This window comes from Narcine bancroftii, chromosome 5 (assembly GCF_036971445.1).
Source record: "Narcine bancroftii isolate sNarBan1 chromosome 5, sNarBan1.hap1, whole genome shotgun sequence".
Classification (NCBI taxonomy): domain Eukaryota; kingdom Metazoa; phylum Chordata; class Chondrichthyes; order Torpediniformes; family Narcinidae; genus Narcine; species Narcine bancroftii.
In genome coordinates, this window is record NC_091473.1 from 191308525 (window position 1) to 191333566 (window position 25042).

The following is a 25042-nucleotide window of genomic DNA, read 5'->3' on the forward strand; positions in this document are numbered from 1 at the left end:
TTTGGATGGAGGAGGGGAGGAAAAACTTCATTAAAAATCAAACAAAACTTTACAGAAGCTGTCTGCTGGCCCCAAGTAATAAATCTGTTAGTTACAAAAAAAGTCTCGATGCAAAATAACGCAGGAGAAGGGAGTCATTTTACATAGTAAACCTCTCGTGAGCGACGCTGGATGAGTCGAACTTGCATGCATTGATGAACAGGTAGCATTGGGACCAGCGGAGCCCTAATTGATAGATGGGGCTAAGACCTGTTGCGAGCCAAGAGGACCCCAAAAACCAGCAGCAATAGATATTCACCAAACAAATGGTTACTTAAACAAAGTTGCTTTTAATTAACTTTAAACATGAAAATAGAATCAAACTTTAACTTACCACTAACTTCCTTAACCCCCTTCTAATTCTAACCACATGTGCGTGTAATGTGTGTCTGTATAAGTTCAGAAAAGTTCTTTGGTTCACAGTACAATCTCACTTCTCACTCCTCCAAGTTCGCCAGTTGCAAGCAATTCTTACACTGTGCACAAAATTTGACATCTATGAAGTTTGCCAGCCTTTGGTGGTTGAAAGGTAAATGGTTACCTCTCAGGAAGGTTCTTGTCAGTTTTCAGAGAGAGATTTGTTGTTCTAGGACATCCTCAACTGATGTACTTCCATCAGTCACCTCAGTGTCTTGCCGACGAAACTTGCCCCATCAGGGTTCTCCAGATGATCACCTCTTTCTTTCAAGTCACCACAGAGTTCCTTTTTGTTTCCCTTATTCCAAGTGAAACATTAGACATCCAGTCCTCTCCTCTTGCATGAACCACAAGGGCTTCAACCAGGCTCTCTTCCAAAAGCTTGCCAGCTTGTCCTGTTTCAGTCCCAGCTGCTCTTGCTGGCTTAACACTGTAGAAGTAGTCTCTGTCTCTGTCTCTGTCTCTCTCTCTCTGTCTCTCTCTCTCTCTCTCTCTCTCTCTCTCAGTGAGAACCCAATATGTCCAGCATTAGCAGAGCTCCAATACAGGTACACTATCCTTTATCTGGACATCTAAAATCCGGAAAGCTCCAAAATCCAACAAGTGGGGAGAGAGACAGCAGCGCGAGTCGGGGAGGGGCGAGAGACTGGCAGTGCAAGACAGGTGTGCAAAAGAACAGCAGCACGAGTTGGGCAGGCGAGGGGGAGAAACCAGCAGCACAAGTCAGGCGGGTGGGCGAAGACCGGCAGCATGAGTTGGGCGGGTGAGTGGGAGAGACCGGCAGCGCGAGTTGGGCATGCAAGAGACCAGCAGCACGAGTGGACGAGTGGGAGAGACCAGCAGCACGAGTCGGGCTGGCGGGTGATGACTGGCAGCACAAGTCAGGCGGGTGAGGGGGGGAGAACGGCAGCACAAGTCGGGTGGGGAAGAGGGGTGAGAATGGTAGCACGAGTCGGGCGGGCGAGGGGGGAGACCGGCAGTGCAAGTCGGGCGCGGAGGGGGGAAGACAGCAGCGCGACTGGGAAGGGGGTGGGGTTAGATATGGCAGCACAATTCAGGTGGACAAATCTGGCTTTCTGAAATTCGGACAAATCCGTAATTTGGAACACACTGTCCCCCAAGGGTTCTGGATAAAAGATTGTGTACCTGTACTTTAAATAAGATCTGTTTTAAAGTGTTTATGTGTGACCTTCTCAAATAAACCTTTTCCAATTTATTTCCCAAAAACATATACTCTGTCACAGACCCCGGTGCTGATTGCCAGGTGAAGGCAGCACTTCCGTGAGCCTTGATTGGCGGGTGGACCCAGGGCTAACGCAAGCCCATATTGACAAGTGTACCAGTGGTTGTGATGGGCCCCCTTCCCTTCCAGGCCCCTAGGCTTCAGCCTAATGGTTAATCTGCCACTGCACAAAACCAGACATAACACATACAGACATCAAGATTCCTTTATTGCAATATTACATTAAATTTGCTTTCGACTGCTAAGGCAAAAAGAAACAAAAGAGAGTCCCCTCCCCAGAGTCACCGAGTGTCTGTGGATTCGTCTCCAGTGCTCTTGTAGCCACATGGAGTCCAGTCCAATACACCAGCGACTCACGCTCCAGATCTGAACCTCCGACATGATCAGGAAGCCTTCAGCTTTGTAAATGAGAGACGGGAACATTACATGTAATTTGGACATGTTCAAAAGTGAAAACTTTCTGGGAAGATTTAAACCTAATATTAAACAAAATCACAAAAAAGTAATATACCAAAATATCCTGAAATGTTTATGTTAAGTAATATAAGAGACAAATAATTAGGAGTAAAATTAGACAGAGCTCAAAAAAGATTTATTATGATAACACTAGCAGTAGCAAAAAAGTGTATTATGACAACTTGGAAAGAAATGAACAAGTGTATTCCATTAGAAAAAAATACATACAATCTGAAGACAAATATACATTATTTGAACAAATTTGGGAATCATACATAAAATATGTTAGAAAATGCCGGCTTCAAACCTCCATCTTTTAAAATGACATGATTATGAACACGATAAGATTTAAAAATGTGAAAGTGGACGGTACGACTTCTTTGATTTTTGTTATTTCTTTGTTTTATGTGTTTTATTATTTATTGGTTTTTGAAGGGGGTGGGGGGGGGATGAAGAGGGGAGAATAAAAATGGAAACATCACTGTGTATATATTATTGACGAACATTTGTAAATATTGTTATTGATATGATTCATGGTGCAATAAATTTTTAAAAAAATTAAAAAAGGAAGCCTTTAGCACCCTAGCCACCATCTCACATCCCAGTTCTGGCACCCATGGGTGCTATGCTAATTTTTTTGAGGTGCCGGAGCTCACCAAGGACGGCGAGAAGGAGGTGCCAGAGCAGCCCCTTGAGGTGCGGCAGCACTGCACCTCTGCTGGCACTCCCTCAGCCGGTCTCGAGACAATCTGTAGCCTGGTGTGAATCCCTCGACTGCAGTCTCTGGCAGCCCGCCGCCTGCGCAGGTTCCTCACCCCGAGTGTCCAGCAGCCCACCGCCTGTCGGCTCAACCCCAGAACCCCTCACTGGTCCCAAGTGTCATCTCCTCTGCTTCTCAAAAATAGGTTGTTCTCCCAGATTTCGGGAACCCCTTTGCAAACCCCTCATGGCTTGCTGTTGATTATAGGCCCCGACATCTCGGACACAGAATCCATGGTTGCAGAATTTAGTTTTTTTTAAAATAAAACTATCAGCGGAGCTGATGACAGTCGGACTGGGTGGTTGGACTCCACGGGAGCGCTGTGTCTTCACTTCCTGCACTCCACAGGTCTGATATTCTTTTTCCTGCGGGCGAAGCAGAATTACCTCTTATTGGCAGTGCAAAAAAAACTGTACTCGACATACAAATAAAGAAATGAAAAGAATCAATAAAGTGAAAATGCAAGGGTCCTTAAATGAGTGTTGTTGAAGGGTCCGATGGTGGAGGGGTAGCAGCTGTGGCTGAACCTGGTGGTGCGAGTCTTGTGGCATACCTCTACCAGAATAGAGTGCATGCTCGGTGGGTGTGGGTCCTTGATGATTGCTGCTGCTCTCTGATTGCAGTGTTCCCTGTTGATGTTCTCAATGATGGGGAGGGTTTGCCTCGGCTGTGTCCATGACCTTTTGCAAGGCTTTCTGCTCAGAGGTATTGGTGTCCATGATGCAGCTGGTCAGTACAGTGACAGAGTATTTTGAAGTGGCTTGGGAGGAATTGATAGAGCAGCTTGCACACACACATTTCAAAACACAGGACTTTTGCAGAGTGCTTTTTGCAGAAAGAACATCAAAGTTGCAGAATACAGCTTGCTTGGGAGAGTATGTGATCTTTGCAGGCAGACTCTCAGAGAGGGAGGGAGTGAAATAGAGAGGAGAGACACAGAAATCAGTTCCAGAAGGACAAAGCTGGCAACCTTTGGAAGTCTGTCTGGTCAAAGGAGTAGACTAGCTGTCTGAGGTGATCCGAAAGAAAGAGGATCATCTGGAGAACCCTGAAGGGGGTAAGTTTCGTCAGCAAGACTGATTGAGAAGGAATCAGTTGCAGATGTCCTGGAAAAGGAATCTCTTTCTGATAACTAGCAAGAACCCTCCTGAGTGGTAACCATTTGCCAGTTAAGCACCAAAGCCTGGTGAACTTTGTTAATGCTAACTTCTGTCCACAGTACAAGAATTACCTGCAACCAGTGAGATTGGACTGTGATCCAAAGAACTTTTCTAATCTTAAATATACATCTCACATACCTGCGCTTAGTATTAGAGGGGGGATTAAGTAGTTTAGGTAGGTTAAGTAAGAAGTTAAAGTTTAATTCTGTTTTCTTGTTCAAATATAATTAAAAACTACTTTTGTTTAAGTAACTCTGTGTTGTGGTGCATATCCATTCCTGCTGGTTTTTGGGGTCCTCTGGACTCTGTAACAGTAACTCCGTAACTCCACCACACATCTGTAGAAATTTACCAGTTATTGCCAGTGCAAAAAAACACACTGAACTCAATGTACACATGTAAATAAATAAAGAAAAGCAAACAAACTGACTATGCAATACAGAGAGAGAAAAATCAATAAAGATATTAAGAGTCCATGAGTTTGTTGTTGAGGATTCTGATGGTGGAGGAGTAGCAAGCTGTTCCTGAACCTATTGTGGCACCTACACCAATATTCATCTAACTTTACAAGAGCATCTTAAGACATTTCTGGTTTTATTTCAGGTTTTCAGCATCTGCAGGCGGATTTTATTCTGTTCCCCAGAATGCACCTCGTCCTGATCGCACGAGGCCGCTGCGGCTCAAGCGAAGGGCGGGTTCCGCCTTCTGAATGGCCAGGCGCTCTGGAGACCGGCGCAGCCTGCGGAACTGATTGGCGTCATGCAAGCGGAAGCTGGCGGGGATTGGGGGAGTGCGGGTGTCAGTCAGGTGCGGGCGAGGCGGGAGGTTGTTGGCGGCGGCAGCGGAGAAGGTTCGAGTCAGCGGCGCCGGCACCATGTTCGGCAGGCAGGTGGTGGTGCTGAGTGAGTATCGGGGCGTGAGGGGAGGCCCAGGCCCGGCGCTGCCGGAGCGCCAGGGAGGGAGGGAGGGAGGGAGGGAGGGAGGGAGGGAGGGAGGGAGGGAGGGAGGGAGGGAGGGAGGGAAGGAAGAAAGAAAGAAAGAGGCCCGGCGTCACCCCGAGGGCCTGCGGCCTAACCCGTGGTGTCTGATCCCGCTCTCTCCTCCCCAGGTCAGAACGTGAAGCGGGAGTCGGGCCGCAAGGTGCAGCAGGGGAACATCAGTGCTGCCAAGGTGAGGGGCTCCAGGTGGGGGGGGGGGGGGAAGAGGGCTCCAGGTGGTGGGGGGGGTGAGAGGGCTCCGGGGGGGTGGGTGGAGAGCTCAGGTGGGGGAGGAGAGAAAAGGGATGGAGGGCTGGGGGGGGGGAAGAAGGGAGGGCTGGGGGGGGGAAGAAGGGAGGGCTGGGGGGGGAAGAAGGGAGGGCTGGGGGGGGGGAAGAAGGGAGGGCTGGGGGGGGGAAGAAGGGAGGGCTGGGGGGGGAAGAAGGGAGGGCTGGGGGGGGGAAGAAGGGAGGGCTGGGGGGGGAAGAAGGGAGGGCTGGGGGGGGGAAGAAGGGAGGGCTGGGGGGGAAGAAGGGAGGGCTGGGGGGGGGAAGAAGGGAGGGCTGGGGGGGGAAGAAGGGAGGGCTGGGGGGGGGAAGAAGGGAGGGCTGGGGGGGGGAAGAAGGGAGGGCTGGGGGGGGAAGAAGGGAGGGCTGGGGGGGGGAAGAAGGGAGGGCTGGGGGGGGAAGAAGGGAGGGCTGGGGGGGGAAGAAGGGAGGGCTGGGGGGGGGAAGAAGGGAGGGCTGGGGGGGGGAAGAAGGGAGGGCTGGGGGGGGGAAGAAGGGAGGGCTGGGGGGGGAAGAAGGGAGGGCTGGGGGAGGGAGGGAGGACAATGAAATTCCTTCATTGTCATTCAACAGAATGAGTGTAATTTTACAAGAAATTGAACTTGGTCTGCTGTAAGCAAACAAAGATTCGCCATCAGCAGAAATTGCCCGGCACCACTTATTGTCAGAAAGGGAAGCAGAAAAGAGTCCCACAGAATCAGTGTCCATGGATTCGCCTCCAGCGCCCCCGCAGCCTCACGGACTTCAGTCCAAACCATCGGCAACCTGAGCCCCAGATCCAAACCTCTGGCATGATCAGGAAGCCTTCAGCACCCTCTTGCATCCTGGTTCCAACACCTGATGCCTCTTCAACCAGTCTCTAGCTGGCCTCAGCCTGGTTGGGCTCCTCCCCTTGATCACCAACAGGTCGCCTGCGTATTCTTCAGCCGCAAAGCCCCTCTCAGTTCTGCTGGTGTGGCCACCATTGCATGGGTTCATCTCTTCTTCAAACTGGCCATGGTCTTTCAGTTTTCTGGTCCTTAGCTTCCCTGCAGTCTGCAAACCCTCCTCAATGGGGAGCGCTATCTTGGGCCAAGACCCCGTGGTCACAGGATTTTAAAATTAAACAATGTCGGCACCTTTAGCAGTCTGTTTAAACCTGTACTGAGCCGTCGGTAGTTCGACTAGTAAATGAACCCAGTGCAGGAGTGCGGTGTTGCCATTTCCAGCAGCTGTGGCAGATCACCATTTTTTTCTGTGAGGAATGAGAGAGGCTCGTAATGGGTATGATGTCTGGAGGTGTAGATGGAGCTAATGAATAGGTTACTGGATCTGTGCTCATTTGTATTGTGTGTCATTGCATCCTTTATATTTTATCAGACGATCGCAGATGTTATTCGAACATGTCTGGGACCAAGAGCTATGATGAAGGTACAGCATGAACTGGCTTTGCATGTGAATATTGTTCTCAACTTCAGGGTGCACCCTTTTAAACCATGTGCCGGACTAGATGTTGGTCTTTACCTAGGAGAGAAGTTAGTGGAATAAACAGGGATTGAACTGAACACATCTGTTCTTCGCTGATAAGGGAACATGCTGCTTTGATGATCACCTTATTATAGGGAAGAATGTGGAAGCTATGGAGAGGGGGCAGAGGAGATTACTAAGATTGGAAAATGAGTCTTATGCGTCAAGGTCAGTAGAGCTGGAACTTTTCTCTTTGGAATGAAAAAGGACGAGATGAGACTTAATGGAGGTCTGCGAGATTCTGAGAGGCATGGATAAAGTGGACGGCCAGAACTTTTTTCCCAGGGTGGGAGTGGCAAACCCCGGAGGACATCTGTACTAAAGGAAGGGAGGAAAGTTTAGGGGAGACATCAGGTAAGTTTTTTTCAAACAGAAGGTGCCTGGAATGCATTGCCAGGGATGGTGGGTGGTGGAGGCTGAAACATTAGGGACATAGAAGAAAATGAGAGGATTACAGGGTATGGAGGGTTTAGTATTTTTACATGGATTGGCACGACATTGACAGCCTGTACTATATTGTAGCCTGTACTATATTGCTGAATTGGAACAATGCTGAAAATGCCACTGCTAGACACAGCGCACGCACAGACAGGTGGACTTGGTGGCTTTCTGTATCGTACTGTTCTATACAGAGCCAATATTGGCTACAGAAATGCCACTACAAGACACAGCACACAGACAGGTGGACTCGGTGGCTTTCTGTATCGTACTTTTCTATAGAGAGCCAATATTGCCTACAGAAATGCCACTACTAGACACAGCGCACAGACAGGTGGACTCGGTGGCTTTCTGTATCGTACTTTTCTATAGAGAGCCAATATTGCCTACAGAAATGCCACTACTAGACACAGCACACAGACAGGTGGACTCGGTGGCTTTCTGTATCGTACTGTTCTATACAGAGCCAATATTGCCTGCAGAAATCCTCCTCGGCATTCTTGTAAACTCTAACTTCTGACCCCAGGCCAGGGCTCCCTCCTCTATCCTGTGTGGAACAACTGTGAGGGGCCCTTCTGTTACAGGTACACAATCCTTTATCCGGACATCTAAACAGCACAACTTGGGCAGGGGGTGGGGAAGAGAGATGGCAGCGTAACTCGGGTGGTTGGTGGGAGGAGAGAGAGAGACGGCAGCGTGACTCAGGTGGCCGGGGTGGGGGGGGGGGTGGTGGGAGGAGAGAGAAAGACGGTAGCACAATTTGGGTGGGCTTAAATTTGGGGCAGCTGGCTTTTGTTCTGAAATCTGGAAAAATTCGGAACACACTGTCCCCCCAAGGGTTCCGGATAAAGGATGTGCCTGTACTATATCCGTCTGCTCGTGTGTTGACACGCTGGAAGGGCTGATAGCTTATTGAAGTTAATCTGAAGTGATGTCTTTGTCCCCAGATGTTGCTGGATCCTATGGGCGGCATTGTCATGACAAATGATGGCAACGCTATTCTACGAGAGGTAGGTGCCACCTGCCTGTCTGAATTTTCCTGTCTCTGCTGCTTCCACCTTCTTTAAATTGAGACAGACAGCACAGTGGCAGGCCCACACGCCTCTGGTGGCCAATTAACCTACAACCTCAGTATATTTTGAAGGGGGTGGGGGGAATCAGGAGCACCCGGAAGAAACACACAGACACGGGAGAAGGTACAAATTCCTTACAGACCACCAGATTCGAACCCGCATCGTGGGTGCTGTAACAGCATTGAGCTAACTGCTACGCTCACTGGACCGCCCTCTAATGGCACTTCTATTGTCAGTTGTGCACCCTGAAGACCAAGTGGCTGTGGCCTCACTGCAGTTGATCAATTGACTTGGAACATCACTTAGTGTTAGAGCAAGGAATTTGGCCCATTGAGTCTGCCCCACTGTTTAATCATGAGCTGATCTACCTTCCCTCTTTAGCCCCATTGACTTGCCTTCTCCCATGTAACCTTTGATGCCCTGGCCAATCTAGAGCCTATCAATCTCTGCCTTAAATACACCCAATGACCTGGTGTCTGCAACCACGTATAGCCACAAATTCCACAGATTTACCATCCTCTGCGAAGAAATACCTCTGCATCTATGTTCCTCAATCCTCCTCTCCTAGACTCTCCCACTATGGGAAATAATCTGTGTAAGTCTACTCCATCCACGCCTTTCAACATTCATAATTTCAATGAGATTTCCCTCCCCCCCCCCCCCACCTCCTAAATTCCAATGAGTACAGGCCAAGAGCTGCAACCGGTCCTCATATGATAACCCTTTCATTCCTGGAACCTGCCTAGTGAACCTCCTCAGTCAGCACATCCTTTCTGAAACGAGACTGCTTACAATACTCCAAATGATGTTTCCGTCACTCCCTTCCAAATCTTCTACTCATCCACGCTTTGATCTACAACCCCCATATGTTTTTAGAGGGTTGCAGGAAACGGATACAGGGAAAGCATTCAAACTCATTACAGACAGCACTGGATTTTATCCCTGGTTACAGACACTGTTGTGCTAACCCATGCTGCCCCACTTCCACGAACTTAAATTCCCCGGCAGCCACTGTGCAACTTGGACTTGTGCCCAGGAGTTGACTGATATTCCAGCCACTCCGTGGGATGCATGGGGGTTTCCCATCCACATTTGCAGTTCAGTTTACCAGTGTCTCAGCAGCAACTCTGCAGCTGACTGGGGCCAGTTTCCCAAAATAAATCCCATCCCAGAGCTCCAGTCAGTCATTGCAGGTTAGGGGACTGGAATCCAGCATTCCTCCTGGTTTGTTACTTATGACTTTATTTGGCTGCTGTGGGGACACCAATACCACTGAACGGAAAGCCCTGCAAAAGCTAGTGGACGTGGCCCAGGACATCACTGGCAAAACCATACCTACCATTGAGAAGATCTACAGTGAACACTGGCGTTGGAAAGCAGCAGCAATCAGCGAAAATCCATACCACTCAGCACATGCTCTGTTCTGGCTGTTACCATTAGGAAAAGTGTATTGGTGCCACAAGGCTCGCACCACCAGGTTCCAAAACAACAGCTCCCCCTCCACCATCAGACTCCTCAACGACTGACTCAATCAGGGACTCATTTAAAGACTCTTACAATTTATAGATTTTTTTCCGCCCCCTCTGTATTTAGACATACAGGCCCACACTGCCCATTGACCAACAGTGCCCCCCACCCACTATGTTTTGAATGATGGGAGAAAACCGGAGCACCCGGTGGAAACCCACACAAACATGGGGAGAAGATGCAAAGTCTTCACATGGCACGGGATTCGAACCCTGGTCTGATCACTGGCACTGTACCAGCTGTGCGCTAATTGCTATGCTAACCAGTCAATTTGCTTACATTATTTATTTGTTTCTGTGTGTACGTTGAATACGGTTTTTGCACCAGCAATAAGCGGTAATTCTGCCTCATTCGCAGGAAGAACGATCTTCGGGTTGAATGTGATGTCATGTATGTACTCTGACAATAAACCTGAAGTCTTGATTCCCAGACTCTTCCTCTGCAAGTTGGTTTGGCTGACTGATCCTCTTTACTCTCCCAGATCCAGGTGCAGCACCCGGCAGCTAAATCTATGATTGAGATCAGTCGTACCCAGGACGAAGAAGTTGGCGATGGGACCACCTCTGTCATTATCCTCAGTAAGCAAAAGGCTTTGGTTTTCTGCCGTTAATTGTAGTAAATTTGGCTTTTGGGCGAAATGGAAATTCTATGTTCATTGTGCTTATGCAAGGGGGTAGGTAAAAGCCGGGCCTGGGGGGGGGGCGGCTAGGTAAAAGCCGGGCCTGGGGGGGGGCTAGGTAAAAGCCGGGCCTGGGAGGGTGGGTTAGGTAAAAGCCGGGCCGGGGGGGGGGGGCTAGGTAAAAGCCGGGCCTGGGGGGGGGGGGGCTAGGTAAAAGCCGGGCCTGGGGGGGGGGGGCTATGTAAAAGACGGGCCTGGGGGGGGGCTAGGTAAAAGCTGCGCGGGGGGGCTAGGTAAAAGCTGCGCGGGGGGGCTAGGTAAAAGCTGCGCAGGGGGGCTAGGTAAAAGCTGCGCGGGGGGGCTAGGTAAAAGCTGCACGGGGGGGCTAGGTAAAAGCTGCGCGGGGGGGCTAGGTAAAAGCTGCGCGGGGGGGCTAGGTAAAAGCTGCGCGGGGGGGCTAGGTAAAAGCTGCGCGGGGTGGCTAGGTAAAAGCTGCGCGGGGGGCTAGGTAAAAGCTGCGCGGGGGGCTAGGTAAAAGCTGCGCGGGGGGGCTAGGTAAAAGCTGCGCGGGGGGGCTAGGTAAAAGCTGCGCGGGGGGGCTAGGTAAAAGCTGCGCGGGGGGGCTAGGTAAAAGCTGCGCGGGGGGGCTAGGTAAAAGCTGCGCGGGGGGGCTAGGTAAAAGCTGCGCGGGGGCTAGGTAAAAGCTGCGCGGGGGGGCTAGGTAAAAGCTGCGCGGGGGGGCTAGGTAAAAGCTGCGCGGGGGGCTAGGTAAAAGCTGCGCGGGGGGGCTAGGTAAAAGCTGCGCGGGGGTGCTAGGTAAAAGCTGCGCGGGGGGGCTAGGTAAAAGCTGCGCGGGGGGGCTAGGTAAAAGCTGCGCGGGGGGGCTAGGTAAAAGCTGCGCGGGGGGGCTAGGTAAAAGCTGCGCGGGGGGGCTAGGTAAAAGCTGCGCGGGGGGGCTAGGTAAAAGCTGCGCGGGGGGGCTAGGTAAAAGCTGCGCGGGGGGGCTAGGTAAAAGCTGCGCGGGGGGGCTAGGTAAAAGCTGCGCGGGGGGGCTAGGTAAAAGCTGCGCGGGGGGGCTAGGTAAAAGCTGCGCGGGGGGGCTAGGTAAAAGCTGCGCGGGGGGCTAGGTAAAAGCTGCGCGGGGGGGCTAGGTAAAAGCTGCGCGGGGGGGCTAGGTAAAAGCTGCGCGGGGGGGCTAGGTAAAAGCTGCGCGGGGGGGCTAGGTAAAAGCTGCGCGGGGGGCTAGGTAAAAGCTGCGCGGGGGGGCTAGGTAAAAGCTGCGCGGGGGGGCTAGGTAAAAGCTGCGCGGGGGGGCTAGGTAAAAGCTGCGCGGGGGGGCTAGGTAAAAGCTGCGCGGGGGGGCTAGGTAAAAGCTGCGCGGGGGGGCTAGGTAAAAGCTGCGCGGGGGGGCTAGGTAAAAGCTGCGCGGGGGGGCTAGGTAAAAGCTGCGCGGGGGGGCTAGGTAAAAGCTGCGCGGGGGGGCTAGGTAAAAGCTGCGCGGGGGGGCTAGGTAAAAGCTGCGCGGGGGGGCTAGGTAAAAGCTGCGCGGGGGGGCTAGGTAAAAGCTGCGCGGGGGGGCTAGGTAAAAGCTGCGCGGGGGGGCTAGGTAAAAGCTGCGCGGGGGGGCTAGGTAAAAGCTGCGCGGGGGGGCTAGGTAAAAGCTGCGCGGGGGGGCTAGGTAAAAGCTGCGCGGGGGGGCTAGGTAAAAGCTGCGCGGGGGGGCTAGGTAAAAGCTGCGCGGGGGGGCTAGGTAAAAGCTGCGCGGGGGGGCTAGGTAAAAGCTGCGCGGGGGGGCTATTCGATGCATTAGCAAGGATCAGGAATAGTGGGCATTAAAAATAAAAACGCAATGATGTCCTCAATGGAGTGGCCAAGTTCACAACTCTCTCTAGTCTTTTACCCTCCTGCACATTGGCACCTGCATGCCAGATAGTGATGCAACCAGTCAGAATGCTCTCCCCAGTCGACCTGTAGAAGTTTGCAAGAGTCTTTGCTGATGAACCAAATCGACTTGAACTCTTCACAAAGTATAGCCGCTGGTGAGCCTTTTCTGTGATTGCCTCGACATGGAGGCCCTGAGAGAGATCTACGGAGACTTGGGACCCAGGAATGTGAAGTTCTTGCTCCCACGCAGTTCAGAGGGATGAGCTTGTGTTCCTGTTTGAGTAACTTCACCGAATGATTTATTTCAGCTGGAGAGATGTTGTCGGTAGCAGAGCAGTACCTCGACCAGCAGATGCATCCCTCTGTGATCATTGGTGCTTACCACCAGGCACTTGATGACATGATTACTACGCTCGAGGAAATCAGGTACCAATTGCCTTTTGTATTTCAGCTACTTACAATTTGTATTTGGGTGGAGCCTTTCACAAAGGACTTTACAGATAATATAGAACACTACATTACAGGCCTTTCAGCCCTCAATGTTGTGACAGCCTCCAAAAAAATCAAACCCTTCCTACCTCGTAACCCTCTATTTTGCTTTCATCCACGTGCCTGCCTAAGACTCTTTTAAATGCCCCCAATGTTTCAGCCTCCACCACTATCCCTGACAAAGCATTCCAAAGCACCCAGAATTCTCTGTATGTATAAATAAATAAATACAACTTGCTCCTGATGTTCCCCCTAAACTTTCCGCCTTTCACTTTGTACAGATGCTCTTTGCTACTCCTGCCCCTGGAAAAAGCCGTTGCCTTATCTATACCTTTCACAATCTTGTAGACCTCTATTAAATGACAGATAATTAATTGTTTTTTGAAGTCTGGTTAAGTATGGGAAAGTATGATTGATTTTTCTTGAAATCTTGTAAATGGCATGGTTAGCTCGGCGCTATCCCAGCACCAGGAACCCGGGTTTGAATCTGGCACTGTCCTTGTGCCTGCACGGGTTTTCCCTGAGTGTTCTGGTTTCTTCTCACCCTTCAAAACATGGAGCTGAAAGTTGATTTGGGTGGCACAAGTTTAAATGGCTAGAATCGGCTTCTACTGTGCTGTAGTTAAACTGTATGACAAATGTCTAAACTTGCTTTTATGATCTTGGCCAGAGCCCCCTTCTATGATCCTCTACTGTAGATTCAGGTCTCAGAGCTGGATTCAGTGCCTTATTCCAGAGTAAAAATGTGGTGGAGAAATTCAGCAGGTGAACCAGTATGCATTCGATCACAAAGGTAAAGGTACCTAACCAAAGTTTCGGGCTTCAGCCCCTACAGCGAGGTTATTCCAGAATGTTTCCTCTGAATTGAGGAACTCTAATTGTCTTTGACTCACACACTTTTAAATTTTATTTACAATATGGTAGAAGCCAATTCTGCCCATTGAGATCCGAACTGGCCAATAAATTGAGAACCCCATACATTTTGGAGGGTAGGGTGAAGCGAAAACCTGTGCAGTTCGCGAGGAGAGCGCGCAGGTTGCTGACGCTGTATTAGCATTGACTGCACTGCTCCACGCGTAGTTTTTGTGTTCCTTACTGTTTGACTGCACTTCCACGGAGATTGGGGTCCTTGCATTTCTGTGGCATTCAGCAATTGCTGTAAAATCAGTGGCCGACAATGATACTGATCATTTGCTCTTCTCAGCACTCCAGTTGACATCACTAACCGTGAGCAGATGCTGAAAATCATCAGTAGTGCTATCAACACCAAGGTGACCAACTTGCAGCTTGACCTAGCCTGTAGCATCGCGCTTGACGCAGTGAAGACTGTGGAGTGGGAGGAAAATGGACGAAAGGAGATTGACATTCAGAAGTATGCCAAAGTGGAGAAGGTGAGGGACAATGTAACTCTGTTTCCGGGTGCTTTGGATTTGCTATGCCTCACACCTTTAATGCCTACTTGATGTACAGCCATACAAAAGAGCTGAGCAATATGGCCACATGTCCTTTAGCCTAGCTTGCCTGTGCTGACAAGTTACCCTTTGAATTTGTCCTATTTGCCTGCCCATATCCTTCTAACACAACAATGAGGTTCTACTGTACTCGTATGTACAATAAACTTGACGAAGATGATGAAACAGCATTCTCTGGTCCTCAGTGCAAAGCATGCAGACACACAACCAGATATTAACACACAATACATATGCAGGACAAGTATTCTCTACATATATATAAATATATATAAATGTTGTTTTGTACATATGAGAGTTTCAGTTGGTTAGTGTGAGCAGTTCCTTTGCTCCAGTCTTGAAGGGTTGATCGTCCTACAGCCTGACAAATTTAATTTAAATACAGTCATGCAGCACGGTAACAAGTCCTTCCAGCTCATGAATTCGTGCCACCCTAATTAACCTATAACCCCCCTCTACATTTGGAAGGGTGGGAAGAAGCTAGAGCACCCAGAGGGAACCCATATAGATGTACAAACACATTACAGATGATGCCAGATTCAAACCTGAGTCTCTACACTGGCTGGGCCTCTGGAACTGGTGGGTTCCAATTCCTCTTTCTGGTTATGGGTTGTGTAAACACACGATGGGTATTGGTGTTGGGGGAAATGTGTTGCCCTGTACACTGGTGAGTGAGGCCCAATACATTCCTTGGCTGAACTTTCTCCCTTATCCTGCACTGGTGAGGATAACCCTATTTCACATCAACTAACAGATGGAGTTCAATCCAGAGAAGTATGAGGAGATGCACTTTGGAAGGTCAAACCAGAAGGCTGAATACAGGGTTAATGGTCAGATACTTAACAGGGGAGTTTGGGGTCCAAATCCATACATCCCTCAAGGTGGGCATGTAGGTTGATAGGATAGTTAAGAAGGCCTATGGGATGTTGGGCCTTATTAATAGGGGGATTGAGTTCAAGAATTGAGAGGTCATGTTGCAACTCTACAAATCTCTGTTGAGACCTCCCTCAGAGCATTGTTTGTTTCTGGTTATTACAGGAAGGACGTGGAAGCTATGGAGAGGGTGAAGAGGAGTGATTGGACAAGATTAGCAGGTCTAGGACTTTTCTCTTTGGAGTGAAAGAGGATGAGAGGAGACTTGATGGAGGTTTACAAAATTGAGAGGCATAGAGAGAGTGGACAGCCAGGAGACACCTGTACAAAGTGAAGGGAGGGAAGTTTAGGGATAAACTTTCTACACAGAGTTGTGGGAGCCTGGAATGCCTTGCCAGGGCTGGTGGTGGAGGCTGAAACAATGGGGGCATTTAAAGAGACTCTTCGGCATGGATGAGAGAAAAGTAGATAGTTGAGGTAGGAAGGATTTAGTACTTTTTGAGGAATATGTAGGTCAGCACAGTATCAAGGCCGAAGGGTATGAACTGTGTTGTAGTGTTCTAGGTTCTAACTCAGCAGGTGTCATAATATAAACTACCTGTCTGTATGGTTCAGCTGCTGACATCTTGCTGTTATGTTTACTTGATCAGCAGAGATCACAAGACAAAGGAACAGAAGGAGGCCACTCGGCCCATTGAGTCTGTTTCCTAAATCTACACTAGTTCCAATTTTCGGCCTTTTCCCCATATTCCTTGATGCCCTCACTAATGAGATACTTGTCTATTTCTTCTTTAAATACTCCCAGTGATCTGGCCTCCACTGCTGTATACGGCAGTGAGTTCCACAGATTCACGACCCTCTGGCTAAAGAAGTTCTTCCTCATCTCTGTTTTATACGGATAACCTCTAATTTTCAGACTATGACCCCTTGTCCTCATTTTACTCACTAAGGGAAAAATCTCACCCGCATCCACCCTATCTAAACCTTTCCAAATACGGAATCCCTCTATGAGATCTCCTCTTATTCTCCTACGCACATGTGGTAGAATGGTAGAAGATCTCAAAATCTGAATATCCAGCTGGCCTGGTTTCCTCAGTTATTCTCCGGGCCGCCAGGGGGTATTGGTTGGCTAGGATGTCAGGTGGTCTGTGTTTCCTTCAACAGATTCCTGGCGGCTTCATCCACGACTCGAGTGTGTTGCGAGGGGTGATGCTGAACAAGGACGTCACGCACCCGTGCATGCGCCGGCACATCAAGAACCCCCGCATCGTGCTGCTGGATTGCTCGCTGGAGTACAAGAAAGGGGAGAGCCAGGTACAACAGTGGTGTTTGCCCTTTTGTTTATGGGAGCGTGTGAGGGCTGACGTCACTGTGCCAATCATTTAAACAGGAGCCAGGCCTACATGAAAGGAGAGCAAATAGACCACATAGTAGATAATTTATCAGATTGCTTTATTGTCACGAAATAAAATGGGTGTAATATTGCACCAAAGTTGCTTTTCTCTGCCACAGGACAGACATTCATCAGCAGAAGCAATTTCTGGGCACCTCTTGCAGTCAATAAAAGAAAGTCCTCCCCACCGCCCGAAGTCGACGAGTGTCCGTGGATTCCCCTCCAGCACTCCTGCAGCCACACAAACCACCACTCTAAGCCACTGGCAACCCGAGCTCTGGATCCAAACCTCTGACGCGATTGGGAAGCCTGCAGCACCCTCTTGCATCCCAGTTCCGATACCTAGTACACCCTTCAGCCAGTCTCGAGCAAGTCTGCGGCCTGGCGTTCCTCATTTGGCTGCAGTCATCCGCAGCCTGCACGAGTTCCTCGTCTTGAGTCACCAACTGTCCCACTGCCTGAATGTTCATCAGCCACAGAGCCCCCTCACTGGTCTGCTACCGTGGTCACCGTCCCGTGGGGTCGTCTCCTCTGCTTCTCCTTCCCAAACGGGGGGTGGTCTCTTTGTTTACTGGTCCCTTGCTTCACTGGATTCTGCAACCCCTCAAAGCTGCTGCCAAACTCAGGTGCTGCCATTTTGGGCCCTGACCCTGCAGTTGCAGGATTTTAAAATAAACCGCCATCTGCTCCTGTATGAAGCAGTCAGACTGGGCGGAAGAGCCTGGTGGAGGAGCACTGTGTCTTCTCTCAGGATGAATCAATCCTGTCCCTTAACTCCGAGGTGATCTGACTGGAGGTTAACCTGGTCTGACTGTAATGTTTGTTACTATACAGCTGATACACTCAGAGACCCCTGTATCATCTCTCCACGCTTCTGTTTGAGTGGAGTTGGTGAGATGAAGGCAGCTGAATATTCGCTGAGGACCAGTTGTGTGGCGCTCAAAACTGCCAAGTGTGACATGAAGAAAACTAGGTAGTGGTGGTTAAAATACCCAGAAGCAAAGGGACATGGGAGTCCTCGTGCAGGACAGCGTGAAGAAAACTTGCAGTGAAAATGCTGTGTCAAAATGGATCAGCTCATGATTAAATGGCAGGGCATACTTAATAGGCTGAATAGCCTAGTTCTGCTCCTGTCTTAAGGTCTTAACTCCCTGTGGGAATTTTGGGAAAAGCAGTCACTGCTCGTGCTTAGGGAAGGTTATTAGTTATCTCCTGACAGTTAACCAGGGATCTATCCGATTCTGACCTCCCTTCATCTATTACAGTCAAAAATTGCATCTTGTATGTGGAACTGTTGTCTTAACTGTAAATGAGCTACGTTATTGATCATGTTAGAACCTCATTTTTGTTTCTCCAACCATCTATAATGGTGAGCTCTTACTCCCTGTGTGTGTGTGTGTGTGTGTGTGTGTGTGTATCTTCTCCACCCCCCCCCCCCCCCAAACTGCTCCCACCTGATCTTCTAGAAACCTGCAATAGTTCAATGGTTTGGTAGAAAGAGAGAGAGCACCTTTGTTCCAAAATGTAATGGCTGCATAGATTGATGAATGCAGGGAGATGTTTTACCTGGCTGTAGGGATCGCAGACTCTAATCAGCAGTAGGGCATTCAGGTCTGAAATGTGAAAGTAAGCATGGAATCTCAATTAGGTGTGAGTGTTCTCGTCGGATTACTTGGAAACCAATATCTGATTGGAGGAAATGAGGGGGATGTGGCAGGTGCTGAGATTGTTCAGTTGTGAGCCACCAGTTATTTATTCACACTACTCCTCCCCCTACCCCCCCCTTGCCCGACCGGTTGCGTGGGAATATTACTTGGAGTGTATTTTGCTCTGCTCTCGACGTCCTTCTTTGTTCCAGACTGATATTGAGATCACTCGCGAGGAGGATTTTACTCGGATTCTGGAGTTGGAGGAAAATTATATTCAGCAAATCTGTGAGGATATCATCCGCCTGAAACCTGACCTCCTCTTCACTGAGAAGGGCATCTCAGGTACTGTGCACATAACGCAGTGGTTGTCTTTGGAGGTTAAGCCATGCAGTCTGAGACTATTCCGAATTCAATCCCAGCATCTTGTTCAGAACAATTTGCTTAGCCCAACATCTCACTGGAAACCCGAACCTTTCTGCCCACCCGTGGACAATTTTGGCTACTTTTCAACATGTGACCTTGTTCGTCACTTGGCTTGTAAAGAACTAGCAAGTTGTAGCTGAGGATGGGATAGGTTGTGTTGGGAGACGTATTGACTGTAGCACAACTCCCTTTTCATGTGACACGGGTTTAGATCAGGCTGTTTATAAATAGTCCAACTGTACAAGGTTTTGCAATCGAGTCATGTTGATCACCTAGGACAATTTTTTCTCCCCCAAAAGGTTTGCTTGCCAAAAAAAATTTGGGGATTATAGACAACTTCAAGCTGAACACAAAGATGGTTTCAGATTTGCTGCATCATGTAGGAAGTTAGAGAAACATTAAATATAACTGAACTTAGTAGGTTTAATTGCATAATGTCCCTCTGAGCTAAGCTCTCAAGTTGACTGTATGTGTTGCACAAATGTGAAAGCCCAGGGTCTGTCAGCTCATAGGCTTTCTGAATAAGTGCAGTCGTGCTGCGTCTTTGAGCCTTTAGCATAAACTTCCAACAAATTTAACAGAATGTATAGCAGCTGTTGCGGCGTTGACGAGACTGTTCTGCTGTTTTGAATCTTCCTGAAGACAATAAATGGTATATTCACTGTGCCTATTGCCTGAAGAACGTTTTTATCAACGAAATGCACAGCATCTGTATATGTGAGGTGCTTTTATTAGCCAGTCTGCATCTAAGCATGGTCGGGCCTAAGACAACACTTGCCTAGTACCTGCACTGAGTGTATGCCCAGGCACACTTGGACTGACCAAAACAGTTTGCTTTGTGGGCATTATAGTAGTAGATTTAAAATATGACAAGAAATCACAAAAATAGGTTAGATCTTTTCAAAAGGAATGTGATGGGAAAAATTATTTGTGATTAGCAGTCCAAAATTCAAAAAAATACATCTAAAAGTGTTGGGGAAGCAAAATCTTCATTGTCCATCATCTTCGATTATCTACATTTTGTCGGTGGTTGTGTCTCTGCGAGTGTCGGTAATGTAAGGTAAAACATCATGAGATGGGAATGTGTAAGGAGTTACCCTGTACAGGGCTGTAACAAGATGTGAATGCATCCTTGTACTTACAAGATAAGAGAGACATTGATGGATTGAGAGGCAGGAAGCTAGCAGGGAAAGGATAGCAACAGTTTTAGTCATTGGACAAGTAATGATATGATGATGTTCTAAGCATGTATCCAAGGGTATAAAAAATCACCATTTTGCTGATAACGGCAGAATGCATTCTCCGACTAACATGGTTAGTCGCAAGTGTTACAATCCGGTAATAAAGAACAAAGAACCCTGATTTCGACTCAGTCTGGTGTTTGTCTCACTCATTCATGAACAAAGCAGACCTAACAGTAAGCAAGAAGCTTTTTCAAGTGCAAGTGACCCATGTGTGCTGAATTCTGGCCCATCAAGTAAGGCTGCTTGTCTGAAAGAGACATTGTGATGAGACTGGGCTCTGAAGTTGATCCTTAAGTCCAGTCTCTCACAAAGAAGAGACTTAATTTTGGGCTCCATTGCTAGCTGTACTTCGGAGAAATCAAAGTATAGCAGGGCATACCTACAATTCCGGTCCACCTTTGTCTTTCAGACCTTGCGCTGCATTACCTTATGAAGGCAAATATTTCTGCTATCCGTCGTATCAGAAAGAGTGACAACAACCGGATTGCCAGGTACAGAGGGGACATTTACAGCTTTTGCTTGCTGAATCTTAGGGGGAAAGGATCTACCAGCCTCCATCATGTGATCCCACCACAAGATGCCTTCTTCCACTGGGACAGTTCCCTCCGTGACTCCCCTGTCCACTCCTCTCCACCAATCACCCCCTTGGCATCTACCCCCATGAGCACAGAAGGTGCTCAACTTCTGCCCACCCCTCCTTCCTCGCTACCATTCAGGGCACCAAATGGCCTTCCAAATGAAGCTACACTTGTGAATTGGAAGGGTTCATCTGCATCCAATGCTCTCGTTGGAGAGACTGGCTGCAGACTGGTAAATCGCTTCGGCTCTGTCTGCCTCAATAGTGAGGCTCTCCCAGTGGCTGCCCATTTCAATTCCTCGTCCCATTCCCTTGCTGACATAGCCTTGTGTACTACCAGACTGAGACCACCTGTAAATTGGAGAAACATCACCTCGTATTCCATTGGGCATCCACCAAATGGATGATATTTACATTAACCTCTCTGGTTTATTTTAACCCTTTCTCTTTCCCCCACTCCCATCTCCCTCTGTCTCCTTTATCCCAGTTCTGAATTGACTGAACCAAAATCCTATCAATTGTTGCCTTTCCTTTCTCCTAGTCTCCCCCCCCCCACTCCCCCATCTTTTTGTATGTGGTTCTGTACTCCTCCCTGCCATTTTCTTTTATTCAGGCACCTGCTTTTTCTCCCATGCTTCGAGTAAGGGTTCTGGCCCAAAATGCCAGTAATATAGTTTTACCTCCTGTGGGTGCTGCGAGGACTGGCCAAGTTTCTCCAGCAGTTCTGTGTTCTTACTACAATCACAGCGTCTGCAGACTCTCTCATGCTTGACTTGGCCCATCAGGCCTATTTCCATCACCATAGAAGTGTGAAAAGCATTGTTCTGGGCATCACCCAGCTTCTGTGATTTCCACCCAACTTTATTGGTGTCAGAATTTAAGAAGCCAAGCAGCAAAATTGAGAGGAATGTTCTGGAATGAAAATGAGTTGCAGAAACCTGCCTCACCCACAACTGCCCAGTGCCGAGGTAGTGCTCCTGACAAACTTCCTGTCGCCTTTTTCTATTCTTTGTTTGTTTAATGGATCTTCCCATAAATCCATCTACATTAAAAACCTTTGGTATCTAGCACCTATGGCGATTGATAGCTGCCGTATAAGTGTATTTTCTGGTTGCTTGAGATTCACTCTTACAATGCCTAACCAATACAAGTGCATTAAGAATAAACCGCTTAAAAGACAAAAAATGCTATACTTAAACTGAATAAACTTTACTTGAATAGATAAACCTTGAAGCATTTTACTTTATTTTCAGTCGCATTCTTTGAAAACATTTTAAACGTCGCTACATCTGCAGGTTCCTCCCCCCCCCCCCCCCCCCACAGAGCCGCCCGAAAGACAAACAATAACCTTATAGATAATTAATCCTACTTCACCCGAGTACACAGATAAAGCCTCTGACTGGGGTGGCTCCCGCTAAGAAAGTTACCCCAACGGCGAGCAGCATCAACCATACTGGGCTTCATTCAAACTTCTGCTATGAGCAAAGCCTGACCGAGGCACTCTGCTAGCTGAATATTTGTGTTACTTCAGAGAATATTTACCTTTACAATTTTAAATGCGTTCATGGTGTGGCCGGTAGCCTATTATTCATTTTAATTTTTATTTTCATTGTTTTTAAACCAGCTGCTTGAATTCCAGATACTAGGGATTTTTACTGTATTTGCCTCAGCCACGAGTAATCAAGCTCCCCGTTTAATTGCTGCCTAGTTTTTGGGCTTTTCACCCCAACGCACTTCGTTTGCATATTCAGGGCATGCGGCGCTCGTATTGCAAACCGGACAGATGAGTTGCACGAGAACGACGTTGGCACGGCCGCTGGCCTGTTTGAGGTCAAGAAGATAGGTGATGAATACTTTACGTTTATCACTGAATGCAAAGATCCCAAAGCCTGCACCATCCTGCTGCGTGGAGCAAGTAAAGAGATCCTGGCGGTGAGCACGTATTCCAAAATGCAGGCATTGAGGGTGGCGGCTACGTGGAATGGATTCTGTCGGAAGAGGTGGTTGAGGCGCATAATGCAATGTTTGTGTCGGGTACAAGAATAGGGATATGGACCAAACCTAGCAGTTGGGATGAGACATTTTGGTCAGCGTGGACAAGTTGGGCCAAAGGGTAAATTTTCACGCTGATTGTTGATGTGGAGCTGCAGGTCAGCTTAGGTGGTTGAAGTGTTTAAACCCAGGTTGGTGAGCACCTTTGCTCTATCCACATTAATGACGGGAATCTCCCAGTGGCCAACCATTTCAATTCTCTACCCCACCGAGGTACCTGTCCATGTGTCACCAAACCAAAGTCACCTGTAAATTGGAGGAGCAAAACCTAATATTCCACCTGGGCGCTCTCCAACTGGATGACATTAACATCGACTTGGGGTTCTAGCATCTTTCCTCCAGCTCTCCACCCCCTTCCCACTTCATTCACAGAGGGCCCCCCCCCTTTTTTGTTTGCTGCTGTGCCCTCCCTCCCTTATCCATCTAGTCTCTCTTGCCTGTGGCCCTCTTCCTCTTCTCCCCCCCCCCCCCCCCCCCCACCCTCACTGCCTGTCCACATTCTGCACACCTTGACGAAGGGCTCAGCCCAAAACTGGTTTGTATCATTATCGTCGCTACATCAAGAACGCTGTTTGACCAGCTGAGTTTCTCCAGCATTGTCTTTATTTTAGCTTAAAGACTCGTTGAGGCTTTTGATTTGGGATAGTGGGCGATGATGATGGGAGATTGAAGCAGGAGGGTGGTGATGAGAGCGGGCTGCTTGTTGAGAGGGGTGAGGTCCAGGAATTGGTTGCAGAGTGTGAAGTTTTAAATGTGCTGAATGCTAGCCAGTCAGACCATTGCGTTGGATTTGATTTCAGGAGGTGGAGCGTAACCTGCAGGACGCCATGCAGGTTACTCGTAATGTGCTGCTGGACCCACGCTTGGTGCCCGGTGGTGGAGCAGTGGAAATGGCGGTGGCGCACGCACTGATTGAGAAATCCAAGAGCATGACTGGGGTGGAACAGTGGCCCTACCGCGCAGTTGCAAATGCCCTGGAGGTCATTCCGAGAACCCTGATCCAGAATTGTGGGGCCAGCACCATCCGGTTGCTCACTTCCCTTCGGGTAAGGAACACCTTTTGGACAAGTGATCAGAGTGGTTCATGGGTCCATCCGTGATATTGTAGTAGATGTCCTAAAATTCGGATTGCTCAAGGATTGGGTCGGTCCGGATTTTTGGATATTCTGGATTCTTGAGCAGTACTTTTAAAATTCAAATTATAGGAGGAATAAAGGCAAGATGAGCGGGTAAATTTTGATAACTTATTCATTAGCAAATGCAGCATGCTTCATTGATCAAAACAACCACCTTTAAAGAAAAATAAAGTCAAAAATGTAAAGAATAATTTTTACTACAAAAAAGTGTCATGTTTGAAATTGTTTAAAAATGAACATTGTAGAAGAAAAAGTACAAATTAATTTCTTTGTGTTAAGATTACGTGGTCGCTTATTGCTGCTGAGCACGCACACAAAAGCCCGTTAAATTTTAAAAGTTGTAGACTTTTGGTGAAGTCTTGGATTCCTGGCATCCGGAATTTTGGACTTCTGTATCTTGTGGTACTAGCCAGGGGGAGGTCTCCGAATATAAATCTGCCTCTTATGTCATGTGGGCCATTTGAAGTGCCTTGGGAAACAGTAAGAGGCCCTGCTCTTGGTTGCTTCCTATCCAGTGTTGTACTCAAATTAAACTTTATCGTGAACCCCCTCTGGTGCTGTTATGGTCCTGTGGATTAACCCCTGATCTGTTTCTCTGCAGCAACTGTACCACACCATGAGGCAGCCAGCCAGTACACTCTCGATAGAGCTCCTGTAAAATGTTGACATGATGGTGCCGGTAGCTTCTCAGGAAGTGCAGTTACTGTTTTGCGCCTTCCTGATAAGTGAGGAGATGTGTGTCCACAATAAGTCACATGTTGAGTGGACTCTGAGGAATTGTGCTCTCTGCACTCTCCCGAGTTATTAGTGTGTAGTGGAGGGAGTAGAGAGCACCACGTTCTCCGGAGTCCACTTCATCTTTTGGACAAGTGATCAAACATCTTTTCTGTTTCTTCTGACACAGGGCACCTGTTGATCCTTGAAGATGTTGAATGAGCACCAATTTCCATTTCTGAGGATGACCTCTTAGTTTTCCATTGCCAGAAATAAAAACAAAAAATAGGTGCAGGAGGAGGCCATTTGGCCCTTCAAGCCTACCCTGCCATTCATGGCTGATCAGTACCCGGTTCCTGCCTTCTCCCCGTACCCCTTGATTCCCTTAGCCACAAGGGCCAAATCTAACCTACTCTTAAATATTGACAAGAAACAGGCCTCAACGTCTTCCTGTGGCAAAGAATTCCACAGATCTACCACCCTCTGAGAGAAGAAATTTTTCCTCTCATCTCAGTCCTAAACCCCCCCCCCCCATCCTTAAACTGTGAGACCTGGTTCTGGTTTTTCCCAGCATTGGAAACAACCTATCTGCATCTAGTTTGTCTAATCCCTTAAAGAATTTTATGTGTTTCTATAA

At 48.5% G+C, this 25042-nt stretch overlaps 1 protein-coding gene across 1 annotated transcript in view; it reads left to right on the forward strand.

Annotated features, from left to right (window-relative positions):
• Nucleotides 1–4869: 4869 nt before the first annotated feature.
• Nucleotides 4870–25042, forward strand: part of cct3 (chaperonin containing TCP1, subunit 3 (gamma)) — a 37505-nt gene continuing 17332 nt past the window's right edge. Inside the window, exons 1-12 of the mRNA XM_069940404.1 lie at nt 4870–4977; nt 5184–5245; nt 6699–6749; nt 8231–8293; nt 10365–10461; nt 12695–12812; nt 14080–14266; nt 16382–16531; nt 18469–18601; nt 20336–20417; nt 22255–22435; nt 23356–23601. Of these exons, the coding sequence (XP_069796505.1) occupies nt 4950–4977; nt 5184–5245; nt 6699–6749; nt 8231–8293; nt 10365–10461; nt 12695–12812; nt 14080–14266; nt 16382–16531; nt 18469–18601; nt 20336–20417; nt 22255–22435; nt 23356–23601 (1398 nt within the window). The 5' untranslated portion in view covers nt 4870–4949. The remainder of the gene's footprint in view (nt 4978–5183; nt 5246–6698; nt 6750–8230; nt 8294–10364; nt 10462–12694; nt 12813–14079; nt 14267–16381; nt 16532–18468; nt 18602–20335; nt 20418–22254; nt 22436–23355; nt 23602–25042) is intronic.